This window comes from Nicotiana tabacum, chromosome 1 (genome assembly GCF_000715075.1).
Source record: "Nicotiana tabacum cultivar K326 chromosome 1, ASM71507v2, whole genome shotgun sequence".
In the NCBI taxonomy this organism is placed as follows: Eukaryota; Viridiplantae; Streptophyta; class Magnoliopsida; order Solanales; family Solanaceae; genus Nicotiana; species Nicotiana tabacum.
In genome coordinates, this window is record NC_134080.1 from 192,051,066 (window position 1) to 192,069,934 (window position 18,869).

At 40.0% G+C, this 18,869-nt stretch overlaps 1 protein-coding gene across 1 annotated transcript; it reads left to right on the plus strand.

Moving 5' to 3' along the window:
* The first annotated feature begins 5,900 nt into the window (after positions 1 to 5,900).
* On the plus strand, positions 5,901 to 8,166 carry LOC107772341 (uncharacterized). The gene is made up of 3 exons (XM_016591840.2): positions 5,901 to 6,258; positions 6,953 to 7,593; positions 7,648 to 8,166. The coding sequence occupies exons 1-3, from the start codon at positions 5,901 to 5,903 to the stop codon at positions 8,164 to 8,166; spliced, it is 1,518 nt and encodes a 505-aa protein (XP_016447326.2).
* The last annotated feature ends 10,703 nt before the right edge of the window (positions 8,167 to 18,869 follow it).

Consider the following 18,869-nt stretch of genomic DNA (forward strand, 5'->3'; position numbering starts at 1 on the left):
GTTCTATGATCCCTGCCTACATTAGAAAGTCAGATATGTGGGATGAGAATTGCTAAAATGGGAGAAACTTATCATATGTATATAAAATAGAGAACCTGCTTAATGTGTAATACTTGACTTTTACCTTGCCTCATATGTGTAAATATTTTCACAACCAGACACCAAACCTATTCATAAATAAGTAGTTTTAATCTGTTTGTATATGTTATACAGTCATCTAGATATCATGCCCTCCAGTTTCTCATGTAAGAAAGTCGCGCTTCTATTAAAGTCAACAATGGTCTGAATCACTGCTTTTTTTCCTTCTTTGTGTAGGGTGTGAAGGAACATGAAGGAGTAGAGCCAAATAGGATTGAGTTCTACAAAAGCACCCATTACTCGAGTGGAAAAGGATGGTCATCTCCAGAGTCTGAGACTAACTACGTAAGTAAAATATTTTAGTAACATGTCACATGTATTCATTATATCTTATAATTAATTTAACTTATGTAATATTTTTATGTAGAACAAAATAAGATATTTGAGAGCTCAGTCTATTTCTGAAGAGAATCCGATGGCTATTAATGAAATTGTTGATAACGTACTTGGTACAAGGTCGGGATATATTAAAGGTCTTAGCTATGGTCCAAAGCCTAATACAACTGCATCAACAAAAAAGGAGGACAACAGAATTAAAGGACTCTCTTAGGAGGGCAAAAGAGGAAGCTGCTAGTGCCCAACATGGTTTACAAGAATGTTTGAATGGAGCTAAAATTAAGGTAGGAAATTAGAAGATACAGATACAGACATTAACTTCGGAATTGGGTACTCTAAGTGCACGCCAAGAGGAGTTATTAAATCAAATGCAGCATCATTTTATTGGCTCATCACCATCAAGGTTAGAAGTACTACATCTTTAAATGACAAATTCAATTATAATTCTTTTAGAATCTAAGTTCGAATATTTTTTTATGATACATCGAAGATTGAGCTCCACCAGATTATCAACTTTGGGTACACTAAATTTCACACTATTTATTTTTTTGTATCACAATTCAATTATTTGTTTCACTAATTAAACTCTACGTCTAATAAGAAGTTGTGGTTTATACCAATTATATTTTATTTATACCATGATACCATAAAGTATTAACTTAAATCTTAATTTTTTCTCTATCTTTTATACAGATATATGAAGGTAACTATTGGATCAAGACTAATTGCAAGTGAAGTGTCATTGCATTCCTCCACTTCTCAGTCCTAGTTTAGGAGTAATAATTATTATATCTCAATTCTCAGTTAGACTTTTATGTTGGACATATTTACTTTAATTATGTTTGATGTTCCGGAAAATTTCGACACATTTAATACAAATTGCTTAGATTTTAGCTTATTTTAGATGCAATTATCTTTTATATTTACGTAATTTTAGTGTTTTTGCAGTGTATGAGGTTTAAGGACTTAAGAGCATGGAAATGAGATCAAAAGGCCACAAAAAGACAAGAAAAGTGCAAAATGCATCGCAAATGTGAAATGCGGACCGCAAATCCAACATGCGAACCGCATAATGCTCAAGGGAATCTCAATTCACAACAGATTGTTGGGCAAAGTCTAGTGCAAGAAATGCGGTCCAGTCTGCGATCGCATAACTGGTTTGCGAGCCGCATAGTGGACCGCAAACTCGTCATGAAGGTTGCTGAAGGTGGAAAATGCGACGAGAAATGCTATCACATATCTGCAATGAGGACCGCAGAACGTGAATGTGATGAAGGCTTGGAAAGTAGGGTTTGGAGATGTAACGACCCGAACCGTCATTTCCTGTATTTTCATCCCGTATTCCCCGTTAAATACGTATTCATGTTTCAATATGTGTACTTGGTGAATTTGAGTAAATTCGGATCGAGTTTGGTATGAAATGGGACAATTAGTCTCTTTAAGAAAGAATTAGTTTGGAAAAGTCAACCGGACGTTGACTTGTGAGTTAGAGGGATCGGAATTGAATTCGATGATTCGGTTAGTTTCGGGGGATGATTTAAGGCCTAGAAGCGCAATCAGAATTAATTTTGGAGGTCCGGTGAAGAAATTAGCTCATCTTGGCAAAGTTAGTATTTTGGCGATTTTTGGTTGATAGGTGAAAGTTTGATCCGACGGTCGGAATGGAATTCCGAGAATTTCTGTAGCTTCGTTATGTCATTTTGGACTTGTGTGCAAAATTTGAAGTCAATCGGACGTGATTTGATAGGTTTCGGCATCAGAAATAGAAGTTGGAAATTCTAAAGTTCATAAAACTTGGATTGGAGGTTGATTCATGATTTTAGCATTGTTTGATGTGATTTGATGCCTCGAGCAAGTCCGTAATGTATTTTGGGACTGGTTGGTATTATTGGTCGGGGTCCCGGGGGGCTTGGGTGTGTTTCGGATTCCCAACGGGTCATTTTTGGAAGATTTTTGCCGTTTTGAGCATAAATGTAATGATCTAAAGGTTTAATTTTAGTTCTAGAGATCCAAATTTGATTTCGAGACTTCTAGAATTTAAATCATGAATTATAGGACTGATCTGAAAATGTTGGTTTAATTTCATCAAGTCGCGATTGGGTTTTTGACGTGAAATGTGAGTTAATTGTTTAACAAGCGAAATGGGTATTGAACTGGGCAAACGAGTTCCGAATTGAGTTTCTATTGAAGGGTTGTGTTCGTATTATTATTTGTGACTGATAGGAATAAGAATCGTCTAATTCCGAGTTCGTATGATAGAGTTAGAGCCATTTTAGTGAAAAATGGCTGTGCTGCAAATTTCTTAAAAGCTGCTGTATTTTCTGCAGCAGTGAACAGTACCCACACGTGAACAGTAACCGCGCGGGTGAACAGTGACCAGTGACATCTCGCGCATGAACAGTGCCCCCGTGTGAACAGTACCGAAAATTTCTGGACAGATTTAATGTCCAGCAGTCCGAGTTTGGTCATTTTTTTTACTTCCAAGCTCGGATTTTGGGCGATTTTTAGCAAGAAATCTTGGAAAATCTTGAGGTAAGTCACTTGTGATTATTTCTACTCCATAATATTGAATTATCATCGAATAATCCGACTAGATTACATGTTTTTGAGGAGTAAATTGAAGATTTAGGCTTAGGGATTTGAAAATAAGATTTGAAGATTTGAGGGGTCATTTGAACTCCGTTTTTGGTAAATGTTATATGTACGGACTCGTGGCGAGACGAGGAATCCGTTGATGTGACTTTCGTAATTTTTTGAGAAGTGGGCCCGGGGCTCGGGTTTTCGAATTTCGTGAATTTCGATATTTTTCGAGTCTTTTCGATTTGGTTATAATCCCTTAGCCTATTGTAATGTATTCATTGTGGTTTTGACCAGATTCGATGCGCGAAGAGGTAAATTCGAGAGGCAAGGGAATAGCGGAGTAGACATTGGACCGTCTTGAGGTGAGTAATGATTTTAAATGATGCACTAAGGGTTTGAAACCTCGGATTGCACAACATACTGCTATGTTGAGATGAGACACGCGTTGTATGACGAGCGCGGGGTCATTTACTATTGGGGATTGTGACTTGGTCCATCCCAGTTGATATTTTTACCGCGTAATTGATAAAGATTTATTGTTTTTCACTATGATTGGGCTTATTGCCATATTTGGGCTTTGTGCCAATTATCTGAAATCTTTTGTGAATTTACATCACTATTTTCCTCATGAATTGAAATATTATTTGAACTCAGTCCAATTGAATTATACTATTTTGTGAACTCAGCTACATTTATACTCAACTCGAGATTTAATGATATTTATAATGCTGTTGAGCTGAGCACTATTGTTTTACTGATGCCCAAGAGGCTTATGATTATTTTCTGGACAGATTGAGGCCGCGGGCCATATGTGAGGATATGTTGAGTGATGTGAGGAGGCTTTCAGGCCTCGAGTGTTATATGAGGAGGCTTTCAGGCCTCGTGTGTGATGTGTGAAGGCTTTCAGGCCTATTGATATTGCGCTTGGGCTGTAGGATCCCCTCCGGAGTCTGTACACACCCCCAGTGAGCGCAGGGTACCCAGGTGAGTTGGGAGTGGGACCGAGAGGCCGTTGCTTGTGTGTGGTGAGTTGGGAGTGAGCCTGAGTGGCTGATGTTGCGTGCTGGTGAGTTGGGAGTGAGCCCGAGGGGCTGATACTATACTGAGATTTACATATTGAGCCCGAGGGGAAAGCTTTTGATTTATCCTTACTGTGAAAATTATTTGTCTTTACTGTTTTAAAAGAAGAATTATCTGATACACACTATTTTACTGTATAACTGATTTTACTGCATGGGATAGCGCTATATTGTGCCGTTATGAGATTTCATGTTTTCAGTCGTTATTTATTTTTATTACTCACTGGGTCGGAGTACTCACATTACTCCCCTGCACCATGTGTGCAGATACAGGCAGAGCTGAGTTCGCTCCTGAGCACTGATTCTTTCCAGACCAGGCGGTGACTAGGAGTAACGAGGTAGCTGTTGACGTCCGCAGCCCCGTTTTCTCCCTTATCTTTGTTATTTATGATAATTCCAGACTTTGTAAAATATTAGTAAACTCTGTAGTAGCTCATGACTTGTGACACCCCGATTTCGTGCTGAGTTGGGAGGGTTTTCCTTGTTCTATCACGTTAATTTCGCATTTAAGATTATATTGCCCATGATTTAGACTTATTCCTGCTAAGTAATTATAAAGAGATGTACTGTTTTGTTGATTGGCTGGTCTTGTCCTCACGAGAGGCGCCATCACGACCGGGTTGGGATTTTGGGTCGTGACAGAAGATGCTATGGCTATGTCAAGATTGTGGACCGCATGTCTGTTATGCGACTGATATGCGGTTGCATATTTAACCAGAAAGGGTATTTTTGTCCTGAGTTTTGACCCACTATAAATAGATTTATTGGGATTTTGTGGGGCCATCTTGTCTAATTTTGGAGCTACAATACAAGGCTTTATTATTCCTCTCTTTTGGAAGCTTTTGAAGAAAGAATCTTGCACTTTGTAAGCTTTATGACATTAAATATTCTCATCCTTTTGTATTCTAGTATGTGTAGCTAACTTTAAATATTAAGGTTGTGGACCCTAAATGGGTGTTATGTTAATGGTTGTTTAACATTGAATATATGTATAATGGTTAGTTGATATTTATTTACTTCTCATTCTTCATTTATTGTTGGTGGTTGCAAACATTAACAAGTGCCATTAAATTCTTACTTTGCTTGGGATAGTGGGTTAGAATTTGGTAGAAGTAAATATCAAAGACTCAAGGCTTTAAGCCTTGTTTAAAAGAATCGCTTAGGAATAAGTGGGTTTTATTTGGAATATTGATTGTTCTTAATCGCAACTCTTTTATATTTTAAAAAATCACAAAGAGGAAATACTACCTAACTATTGAAAAATATTGGGTAGTCATTTAGAAATCATTTGCATATTAAAAGAACCATCCATTAGAAATATATCATATTAACACCGATAGCATTATACTTCATTGAAGGGGACACAACCTTTGTTTCTTTAATCAAATTAATTACATTCTCAATATCACAATTCGTTATTTCTTCAACTCACTATCATATCATACTCTTGTTACAATTAACTGAATAGAATTACGACTTTAGTCAAGTAACACACTATTTGAGTAACCTTTTCACACCTATTCCATGTGAGATTCGACTTCAACCTTTTTGGGTTATTATATTTGACACCGACCGCCTTACACTATTTAATTAAAGTGTAATTTGAGCGTATAAAATTTTGGCGCCGTTGCCGGAGAATACAATTTTGAAATTACTAATTAGTGTATGCTTTACTTTACATCTTATTCTATTCCATCATACTTTGCTTGTTTTGCTTGGTGTTGATAGGAAAATATGGCCGAATATGAAGAAGAAATATAGGCAGAAATGGAAGAAAATCCTTTTGCGAACATAGAGGAGTACATTGAGTATGCAAATGCTATTGTACCTCCGGCCGTTGGCGCTGCAACTTTCAAGGTAGAACATGGTTTAATCTTTATGCTCAAAGCGGAGGGGGGTTTAAGGAATTCCACTGTTGATGATCCGACACAACATCTTAGAAACTTCTTGGGTGTGTGTGCGATGCAATGGAGGAACAACGTCTTTGATGATGCTCTAAGGTTGAGGTGCTTCAAGTACTCACTAGCTGGGGACGCAAGGAAATGGCTTCAAAATATGCCACCAAACTCCATTCATTCTTGGCCTGAACTTGTCCGGGCATTCTTAGCTAAATGGTTCCCGAAAAGTAAGAAGTCTGAGCTCCGGGATAAAATTTTCTTTTTTCAAACAAGTACCGGGAGAACATCTACATGAGGCATGGGATCAGTTCAAGTTATATTTGGTGAGGTCTCCCAACCATGGTTTTCCGGATTCTATCTTGTTGGAAAAATTCTACATGGGCTTGGATTCTATGAACCAATCTATAGCCAAGAATGCAGCTGACGGATCTTTCATGGACAAATCATTCGCAAGGGTCATATAAATACTTGACAAAATGGCAAAGCATAATCAAGCATGGCACTTAGAGGACACCACGAGTGGAATTGCATATAGGTCTCCTTCCTTGACCACCATGATCAAAGAAAACCAATAGAGGGATCAAGTGATTGCAAGGCTTGCCACAAATGTCGATGTGTTGACAAAGATGTTCACGGAAAGCCAAACGATGAAAGTAAATATGGTGGAAGATGTGCAACCCATATCAAATAAAGACTTTGAGGAGGCAAACTATGTCAACAACTCTCAAGGAGGTTATCAAAAGCAACAAGACCAAGGTTAAGGACAACAAAATCAATGGAGGCCTCACCCGCAAGGGCAAGGCATCCAACAGTGGCGAAATGACCAAGGCGGCTCAAATCAAGGTAATTGCAACAACAACAACTTCCCAAATCGGAGTTCAAACCCTTATGTTCCTCCAATGGGTCAATATTCAAATCAAGGTTCCTCAAGTGAGTCTAGGTTGGAAGGCATGCTTGAACGGGTATTGCAAAATCAAGAGAAGTCTGATACTTCTATGAGGAATATGACTGAGCTTGTTGGTTCTCATACCGCATTCATTCAAAAATTAGATATGCAAATGAGAGACCTCTCTAGGGAACAAAATCCAAATCAAAAAGGGACACTTCCAAGTGACACAATTGCGAACCCCAAGGGCAGTGGGAGTGGTCCAACTTCTCATGTCATGGCAATTACTACACGGAGTGGAAAGGTACTAGAAGGTGGGAGTGAACAAGGGGTTGAATTTGAAGAGTCCGAACAAGAGGCTGAGGTTGAAGAGCCAAGTGTTGTTGAAGTTGAAAGAGTTCCGGAAGAATTGAAAGTGCAAGAAGAGAACCGGGAAGAGGTAAAGGAAAAGGTAAAAGAGACATCAAAAACTCTACCATCTATTCCTAGACATCCTCCTCCATTCCCTCAAAGACTTTCTAGAAAGGTTGACAATAGCAAACTCGAAAAAATCTATGACATTCTCAAGCAATTATCGGTGAATATTCCAATTGTGGAAGCATTTCAAGAGAAGCCATGTTTTGCTAAATATTTGAATGATTTGATTACCAAGAAGAGAACCATCAAAAATGAAGTGGTGAATGTGACTCACCGGGTTAGTTCTATCATTGCAACATCTACTGTTTAAAAGAAAGAAGACCCGGGAGCTTTCACCATTCCTTATACTATTGGAGCACATGATTTTGCAAGAGCCCTTTGTGATAATGGGGCTAGCATCAACTTGATGCCTCTTGCTATTTACAAGCAACCAGGGTTAGGTATGCCAAGGCCCACAAATATGAGATTGCAAATGGCCGATCGTTCCATAAAGAGACCGGTGCGAATTGTTGATGATGTGCTTGTTAAAGTGGGAAAGTTTCATTTACCCGCCAATTTCATAATCCTTGATTTTGTGGTTGACAAAAAGATCCCTATCATTTTGGGGAGACCATTCCTAGCCACAGGAAGAGCACTAATGGTTTCGGAACGGAATGAGATCAAATTTCGTGTGAATGATGAAGAGGTTACATTCCAAGCAAGCAAGGGTATGAAACTACCACATGAAATTGAGAGCATCTCGGTGATTGATGTTGTTGATGAAGTGGAAGATGCGGTTGAAATAAAGATGGAAGAACAATGCCTCGGTGAGGCGTTAGCGGCTATTTGGTAAACTTTGATGGTAAAGGCATGGAAGGATATATGGAAGAGGTAAATGCATTGGATGGGCTTGGGTCCTACACTTATGCTCTGGCAAAGCTCTCTCTCGATCTGGAGAATAGAGCCACTCCTCCCGCAAAACCTTCTATTATTGAGCCACCACAATTAGAGATCAAACCAATTCCACCACACTTGAGGTATAAATTTCTTGGCTCAAATGTTACTTTACCGGTAATCGTTTCTTCTTTGTTGAAAGATATGCATGTAGAACAATTGTTGGAAGTCTTGAAGAAGCATAGGAAAGCTATTGGATGGACAATTGTAGACATCCGACGACTTCCCCCCGAAATTTGCGAACACAAGATCCACTTGGAAAGTGAGACAAAACCAAGTGTGGAACATCAATGACGGTTGAACCCATCCATGCAAGAGGTAGTAAAGAAAGAAAACATCAAGTGGTTGGATGTCGGGGTAGTCTACCCCATTGCTGATAGTTCTTGGGTGAGCCTGGTGCAATGTGTGCTGAAAAAGGGAGCCATTACCATGATTGAAAATGATAAAAATGAGCTCATCCCAATAAGAACGGTGATCGTATGGAGGGTGTGTATGGATTATCGGAAGCTCAACAGTGCCACATGCAAAGACCATTTCCCTATGCCTTTTACTGATCAAATGCTTGATTGGCTAGCGGGAAGGTCATTCTATTGCTTTCTTGTGGATATTCCGGTTACAACCAAATCAATATCGCATTGGACGACCAAGAGAAGACAACATTCACTTGCCCTTATGGAACCTTTGCCTTTAGTCGGATGTCGTTTGGTTTGTGCAACACTCCGACTACCTTTCAAAGATGCATGATGTCCATCTTCTCCGACATGGTGGAGGATATTTTAGAGGTTTTCATGGATAGGTGATTCTTTTGATCATTGTCTCAACAATCTTATACAAGTGCTTAAGAGATATGAGGAGACCAACCTTGTGCGCAACTGGGAGAAATGACATTTCATGGTGGATGAAGGCATTGTATTTGGGCATAAAATTTCAAAACATGGCATAGAGGTTGACCAGGCAATGATCGAGATCAGTTCCAAGCTTCCTCCACCTACTTCCGTTAAAGGTGTCCAAAGTTTCTTTGGGTATGCCGGGTTCTATAGGCGTTTCATCAAGAATTTTTTCAAGATTGCAGATCCTATGTGCAAACTCCTTGAGAAAGATGCAAAATTTGTGTTTTACGAGAAATGCCTCAAAGCCTTTGAGGAATTGAAGCAAAAGCTCACCACGACACCTATTATTGTCACACCCGATTGGTATCTTCCTTTCGAGCTCATGTGTGATGCTAGTGGTGTAGCTATTGGAGAAATGCTTGGCCAACATCACAACAAGGTTCTCCACCCGGTCTATTATGCAAGCAAGACACTCAATGGAGCGCAAATGAATTACACGGTGATCGAGCAAGAACTTCTTGTCATTGCCTATGCCTTTAAGAAGTTCAGAGCTTATTTGTTGGCATCCAAGGTGATAATGTACACAGATCATGCTGCTCTTCGCTATCTCATGGCAAAGAAGGATGCAAAGCCTAGGTTAATTCAGTGGGTCTTGTTGTTGCAATAATTTGACTTCGAAGTCAAGGATCGCAAGGGAACTCAAAATCAAGGGACAAATAATTTATCAAGGCTTGAAGAGGCAAGGAGACCAAAGGGACATCTTGAAATCAATGATGTATTCCCGGATGAACACATATTGGCACTATCTAGCACTTTTGCTCCTTGGTATGCCGATATTGCTAACTACTTAGTTAGTGACCTTATTCTGGATGGATTGGAATCCTATCAAAAGAAGAAGTTTTTGAGAGACTGTTGGCAATACTATTGGGAAGAACCATTCTTGTTCCGTGTGTGCTGACAACATCATTAGAAGGTGTGTTCCATAAGAAGAGATTATGCCAATTCTAAAGGCATGCCACGACTCACCGGTTGGGGGTCACTATGGGGAAAATCCAACTGCGGCTAAGGTGCTTTGAATGTGGTTATTATTGGCCGTCAATCTATCATGATGCCAATCAAATGGTCAAGGCTTGTTACCAATGCCAAAGACAAGGATCAATCTCCAAGAGGTATGAAATGCTAATGCACTTTGTAATGGATATAGAAATCTTCGACGTGTGGGGAATTGATTTTATGGGTCTCTTTGTAAGCTCATGTGGGATGAAATATATCTTGGTGGCTGTAGACTATGTGTCCAAATGGGTTAAAGCAATTGCCTTACCAAACAACGAGTCAAGAAGTGTGATCGCATTCTTAAAGAAAAACATATTCACTCGGTTTGGCACTCATAGAGCCATTCTTAGTGATGGTGGGTCTCATTTCTGTAACAAGGCTTTCACGGGGCTACTAGATAAATATGGCGTCAAGCATAAGGTGTCCACACATTATCATCCCCAATAAAGTGGCTAAGTTGAAGTTTCCAATTAGGATATAAAGAGCATTCTAGCAAAGACTGTTAATGCAAAAAGGACCGATTGGTCAAGGAAGCTAAATAACACATTGTGGGCGTACCATACGACGTACAAAACTCCTTTTGGCACTTCTCCTTATCGGTTAGTCTTAGAAAAATCTTGTCATATACTCGTAGAACTGGAACACAAAGCCATGTGGGCTCTGAAGAGATTGAACTTGGACTGGGCTGAAGCTTCAAATTTGAGGTTAGCACAACTTAATGAAATGGAGAAATTCCGTTTCCATGCATATGAAAGTGCAACTATGTATAAAGAAAGGATGAAGTTCATTCACGACAAAAAGATCTTGAAGAGGGAGTTCAAGTCGGGTGACTTGGTTTTGCTCTTTAACTCAAGGCTCAAATTGTTTCCGGGCAAGCTCAAATCAAAATGGTCCGGTCCGTTCAAGGTGGTAAATGTCTCTCCTTTTGGAGCAATGGAACAAGAATCAAAGGATGGGCTCCGGACCTTCAAAGTGAACGGTCAGCGAGTCAATCACTACATGGGCACAGATGGAGAAAAAAACTTGGTGGAGCAGTTGGCTCTCAAAGACAGTCCATGCCCGACCAATGAGTGAATCCAAAGAAACGCCAACTTCGTCGTGCCGTGACGATAAATCAAGCGCTTCATGGGAGGCAACCCATGTGTGGTAACACCCTTTTTATTCTTTAAATTTTAATTTTTGTTAGTTAGATTTAATTGAGAAGTTTAAAGTGTGTGTTAGTGTGCAGGGGATTCAAAAGATCATAACACTGGTAAGATTGCATGAGAAAGGAAGAAAAATCACCTTAAAACGTTTGCTACACATATGCGGTCGCATTTTCACTATGAGGACCACATTGTGGTCGCAGACCCAAAAAGTGAGTTTGGCAAAAATTTGTGATAAGAATGCGACCAGGAGGTGCACTTTGCGGGCCGCATTTCTACTATCAGATCACAGAGTGCACCGCATCTTTGGCCCTTTAGCAATTCAATTGAATCCACCGCATAACACTTATGCGGTAGCATAAGGTGTTATACGGTAACTTACCCATCACAATTCTTCCAGGTAAGTCCCTCGCATCCCTTCAGCTTTCACACGTTCAAAATAAAAATAATTTTTTTCATTAACAGAAAGAAACAAAATAAACGAAGAGAAAAAAACAAAAAAAAAACAAAAAAAAACAAACAAATAATAGAGAGGCCAAAACAGTGAGTGAATCAAGAACGTAGAGCAACATCTGCAAACTCATCTCCCAAGTGTGCTCATAAACCTGTCACTGGTATGTTTTCCTTGGCCCAATTTTATCCTTGCAAGCTTTAGTTTCACATTAGTTTTTGTTTTTCCATTTTTTTGTTTCATGTTTCCTTTTTTTCTTCTTGTTTGTATTTTGTAGTTAGATGTCTGTTCATAATATGATTTTTGTTAAGTAGTGTGTTTTGGGGTGTTGGGTAGTAAAACTTAGGTCCGCCATTGTTGAAGGTTAAGTTCAATCGTTGGGAGCGATGAATTTTACACCTCGCATAATAAAAATGTGGTTCGCATTGTTGCCGCAAAAGCGAACCCTAACTGGCTAAAGAAGATGATAAAATGCGGTGACTTTGCAATCGCATAATTGATATGCGGACGGCAAAGTCACCACATACTGAGACAGACTACCCAGTTTTATAGCATGTTGTTTGTGGCAACTTTGCGATCACATATCCAACTTTACGGTGGACTTTGCGATCACATTTTGTGATTTTATTTTCTGAGAAATCAAGTATGTGATGGTTATGCGAACCAAATAATGGTTATGTGATCGCATAACCCATCGCATACTTAGATCATTTGAATAGCCTGAGAGTTTGCGACAAGTCTGCGGTCCGCATAGTGGTTATACGACTGCATAACCTGTCGCATTCTTACATTTTTCTTGAGTTTTTCTGTTTTCTTTCATTGTTGCCTACCATGTTGATCATGTTTCGTTTCTGTGTAGATATGGGTACCAGGAAACATACAGCCTCTGCCCAGAAAAGGGCCTCCTCCAGTCATCAAACTCAACAAGCAAAACGTTAGCGACCGGACCCTATTGCTACACTTCCCTCCCAATCTAATGAGGATGAAATTGTCACGACCCCAATCCCGGTCGTGATGGAGCCTAACACGATGCTAGGCAAGCCCGACCAATTACCACTCACAATCCCTTCTTATTAGAATTCATTACCAATTTTCAGAAGTAGATACCAATTTAATATAAGTAGAAGTCTGAAATAAAAGATTGAAATATGCGGAAAGCCATAATGAAATCTCTACAAATGCCCAATGATCTGGTGTCACAAGTCTGAGCCTCTAATACAAGGTTTCAATAGCCTAATGCAGAAATATGTCTAAAATACGGAATAGTAAAAAACGATAGAGGGAGAAATCGGGTCTGCGGACGCTATGCAGCTACCTCGATAACTCCGATGAAAAATTGAACGGCATAAAAGCTCGCTCTATACCTCAGGGACACTTGTACCTGCACACACGGTGCAGGGAGTAATGTGAGTACTTTGACCTAGTGAGTAATAACAATAAATAATGGCTGACGATATGAAATCACGTAAAGGCACTAAGCAGTTCTATATCAAAGTAGTAAAACCATTTAAAGAGAAAGTAGTAAAGAAAATTGAATGAAACTCTTTGAACCAGGTGAAAACAGGTAGTTTGACAGGCATTAATCCAGTATAAATCCGTTCCTCGAGCATTTCTGTTCATTTACTTATTTCTTACCCTCAATACTCAATTCATATACTTCTCACAATAACCGAAATCAAAACATATATATATACCGCTACGGCATGCATCTCGATCCTTATATCGCTGTGGCGCACAACCCGATCCATAATAATAATAGTCAACTGCGCTCACTGGGGGTGTGCCGACTCCGAAGGGGCTTCTACAGCCCAAACGCTATATTGCTGCGACGTGCAGCTCGATCAATATATATATATATATATATTTACATATTTGCTGCGGCGCGCATCCCGGTCCATATAAGTATTTTGCTGCGGCGTGCAGCCCGATCCAATATCATATATAATATCCTCACTATTGGGTCCTCAACCCCTCTCAGTCATTATAATCACAGCCTCGCGGGCACAATAATATAAGGTAGGGATCTCAGCCCACATATTTCTTTCATTTATGATTAACATTTCATAACCCGGTTCATATCATTTTTAAACAATTAGAAACATGATTGAGGATATGATTTTTAGCAAATAAGTGAGGAAAACCAGTCAAAAGTCCCATAAGGGTTTTACAGGTTGACACAAGGCCCCAAACATGGCAACTAGCCCAAGTCATGATGACAATACATAAGTCTCAGTAAAAATGTAGTGAAAATATCAATTGGGATGGACCAAGTCACAATCCCCAGTAGAAATGAACCCCACGCTCATCACACAGCGTGTGTCTTATCTCAGTATAGCACTACGTTGTGCAAAATCCGGGGTTTCAAACCCTCAGGACATCATTTAAAATCATTACCCACCTCAAACCGGCCAAAGCTCTGGCTCGCTATGCCCTTGCCTCTCAAATCGGCCTCCTCGCGCGTCGAATCTGACCAAAACCAGAACGAATACGTCACAATATGCTAAGGGAACAAAACCCAATCGAAAAAAATAAAAAAATATCAAAAATTCCAAAATTAGCAAAACCCGAGAACCGGACCCACTTCTCGAAATTCAGAAATTCTTACATCAACGGGTTCCTTATCTCTCCACGAGTTCATACATACCAAAAGTTCTCAAATCTGACCCCAAATGGTCCTCCAAATCCCTAATTAGAATATCAAAATCCCAAGCCCTATTTCTTCCATTTCTAGCAAGAATTCAATGATTTTCTAGGTGGATTTCATAATATAAACGAGTTTTAGGTCCGAAATTCTTACCTCCAAACATTTTTCCTTGAATCCCTCTTCAATATCCTTCAAAAAGCTCTCAAAATGATCAACTATGGCTGAAAAATGGACCCAAATCGCGGACAAGAGGACTTAAAAACATTTTGCCCAGGCTTCATCGAGGTGTACCTTGCGCTGTGCAGGTTGTACATCCTCTTACCATTTTTCCTGTTGTACACCTTCTGTTAAAATGCCTATAACTCCTTGTGAAAATATCCAAATGACAAACGGTTTGAATATTTAAAAACTAGACTCGAAGATATTTCATTTGATAGGTTGTACACAACATAACTCTTTATATATTCCGAGATATGAGCTTCTAAAGTGCATCAGAAAATTCTCTCAAAGCTGATCCACTAGCCATATTCGCTTCATCATAACTTTCTGATAAAATATCCAAATCATGAATGGTTTAACTTTCTAGAAACTAAAATGCAAGGGATACAACTTTCATGTTTTGCACCTTTTCTGATTCCTTATAGATTTCAAGATATGAGCTTCCAAGCTGAACTCCTCACACCAGAAATTTTCTGGTGCACAGCTGAAGCTTAAAAAATCTGCAACTTTTCCAAAGATGAAATAGTCTGTTTAACCACCCGAAACTCACCTGAGACCACTGGGACCTCAACTAAACATGTCAACATGTCCCATAATATCATTCAAACTTGTTCCAACCTTTGGAACGCTCAAAACAACATCACAACACCAAATTCGCATCGGATTCAAGCCTAAGAATTTCAAAATCTTCTAAATTACTCTTTTGATAAAAAACCCAACCAAACCACGTCCGAATGACATGAATATTTGCACACACATCCCAAATGACACAACGTAACTACTGCAACTCTCGGAATTCCATTCCGACCCCTATATCAAAATCTCACCTATCAACCGGAAAACGCCAAAATATCAACTTCGCCAACTCAAGCCTAAATCTACTACGAACCTCCAAATATCCTTCCGATCATGCTCTTAAGTCATAAATCACCTCTCCAAGCTAACCGAATCATCGAAACTCACATCCGAGCCCTCTAACACATAAGTCAACATCTGGTTGACTTTTCCAACTTAAGCTTCCTTAAAAGAGACTAAGTATATCAAACCTTACCAAAATAATTTCGGAATGACTTCAAATTTTGCACACAAGTCACATTCGATATTACGGACCTACTCCAACTTTCGAAATCGGAATCCGACCCCAATATCTAAAAGTCAACTCTCGGTCAAACTTCTCAAAAACCTTCAAATTTCTAACTTTCGCCAAAATGCGCCAAATTGTCCTACGGACTTCCAAATACAAATCCGAACATGATCTTAAACCCAAAACACCATACGAAACTATTGGAATCATCAAAATTCTATTCCGGGGTGGTTTTGCTCAAAAGTCAAATATCCAGTCAAACTTAAGAAATCTTTATCCTTAGATTTCTAGATTCCGTTAAATTGCGATAATTTGAGCTAGGGACCTCCGAATTCGATTTCGGGCATATGACCAAGTCCCAAATCACGATACGGAACTACCAGAATGGTCAAAACTTGGATCCGCATTGTTTTCTCAAAATATTGACCAAAGTCAATTCAGTTGAGTTTCAAAGCTCTAATTCACAATTTAATGCATTTTTCACATAAAAACCTTCCGAAAAATTATATGGACTGCGCACACAAGTCGAGGAATTATTGATACCACTTTTCAAGGTCTTAAAATACCGAGATAGTTATTTAATTTAATGGTGACATTTTGGGTCATCACAGAATCCTTGCCCGAAGTTGACCTACAAGTTGAGGCAAGAAGGAAACGAGGAGATGACTTCCAGCTCAAGTTTGGGGTCGAAGGGTCCAGAGAGCTTTATATAGAAGGGCTAACCGAACAAAAAATCCTGGCCGAAAAACAACTGAGTTGTAATGGGCTACAAGAGCAGTACCCCCACATCTGGGAGAACATCAAGGCAAGATAATGGGAGTGCTTCACTGAGCTGCCTGATGAATATAATGAAACCATTGTCCGTGAATTCTTTGCCTCATATGGAGCCTCCAGGACTGCTCATCACAAGCGGAACAGGGTTTTTTGTGACACTATGTTAGTTCGGGGGAAGAGCGTGTTCTGCATCAGTGACACCATTAATGAGTTTTACATCCATGATTGGAGCCCGGGCACAGCTGAGTATGCCGCTAAATGGGTAAACCAGGAGAATGAGCGTAATTGGATAGCATCTGTGATAGCCAAAGGGACCCCTACTTGGATCAACCCCGTGCATAAAGTATTCAAGAAGGATCTCACATGATAGGGTAAATTTTTGCTTAGCTTTGTCACCTCTCCACTGGTACCATCAAGAAATGAGATTGACATAGGCATTGAGAAAGCTTTTCTCATTGCATGCATTATGGCGGGAATCAAGATTGATGTGGGTGCTCTTATCTTCCAAGAGTTAGTGATTCGGGCAAAGCAGATAGCCACTTCACTTTCATTCCCCTGCCTGATCACATCCCTCTATAAGGCTTTGAAAGTCCCTACCATGCCACACACTAACAAGACAGGGAAGGCGCTGAAAGATATTGATATCACGCGCATTAATGATGCTGCTGCTCCCTAGAGGTTGAGACTCAAGGTTTAGTTAATGTAGAGCCCGCAGATTCCCAGACTCCTGTGTCCCCTCAAGCTCCAATTACATCCACTTCCACTTCACAGCCTACCTCTCAGTCCACCATTGCTCAGCCTTCTGATGTACTGCCTGCCGTTTCGAGGCTTGGTCTCATAGCTCAGCATGCCAATGCTAAGGTAGACTATCTTCTGAAAAACTTGCCCACCCTCATCAGACAGGCTTTGACTCCTATACAGTCTCAATGACAGCACTCCAACAACAACAAACATCTTACGGGGATCGCCTGCAACAGCTTGAGGTGAGGGTTGAAAAGATAGAGCAGGGGTGGGGTTAGTGACTTGCCAAAGCTCCGGGAGGAAGTTGCCACTATGAAGACTGAGCTCCAGAAGATGCAGACTTTGGAGTTCGATCTATCATCCTTCCTGCCCAAGGAAGGTAAGCAGGGAGCAGACACAGCAGCACCAGGCCTGGATCTTGATTTCTCCACACTGTTGACAGATATTGCACCTCCTACCATCGGGGCTTCCCAGTATCCAGCTCCCCCTACTCATATTGATATTCCTTTTGAGGAGGATTCCGGGCACTCTGTATAATCCGAGGGTGTGGAGGCAGAGGAGGGAGTAGATGAGGAGGATTCATGGTTCACGGAGGATGATGGACCTCAGGAGAAGGGAAAGTAGATTGCTTCCTCTACAATTGAGGATGAAGAACAAGCAGCACTTCAGGTGGTGATAGCGCATTCGCTAGTAGACATGGTCGCCCCTACAGATCCAGCGACCACTTAGCCATCAGCGGGCGAGGCTAGCAGCTCACAAGCCTTATCTTCAGTATTGGGTCTGCCAGAGATCCCTCCTCCATCAGTGGAGGTCACTCTTTAGGCCGAGATCTCATCGGTCCCAGCTTCAGCATCAGAGGGTGACCCGACCATCACTCAATCGGCTTCCGACTCCCAAAGCGCTTAGTGCACCATAGGGAGCCCCTAAACTCTGTTTTACATTCTTATGCATTGGGGGCAATTCATGCTTTTTAGTTGGGGGTGGTAGACTTGTATATATTTTTGTGAAATTGGCAACTGTTGTACATGTTCATGTTTTTGTTCTATATAAGCAAATTTCTGTATTTATTTGTGTTTTGTGATTTTGTATATATTGTCGTTTTGTGGTTTTAGTACATAAGTTATCCTTGCGTATAAAAAACAAAAAACAAGTAGATAGTTGCATGTCCATCTTTAGTAATTAGCAATGAATTCCGCTTGGTTTTTCTTCGTCAGGTTCTTTTCCAAGGGTGTAATAGTAGAATCAGGACATTAGAATGAAGCATGTTGACCGGTTTGGTGTAATTATCTAGTTTCAAGCATGTGTGTCTGTATATAGCCTATACCCTTTCATTAATATAAAAAAAGAGATATCAATTGTGTGAACTTGAGTCTCGCTCTATGACTCTATGTCTACCTAGAGTTATACCTGTATATATGATGAAAGCTTTGAATTGCCAAGTGTTGACTCGAGGGCTTCAAACTATGTGAGCCAAACAGTTCGTGTGCCATGTGTGTGAGTCTTTGTGTAAATAATTCTTGTGTTTACTTCTTCCATCTAGAACTGATCCGGTTGGTATTTTGATGCTTATAATAATTATATTTGGTTAGAGAAATGACCTTAGGTCATCTTTGTGATTTTTGGAAAACCAGTTAGCCTTTAAAGCCACCCATTGTATAGAT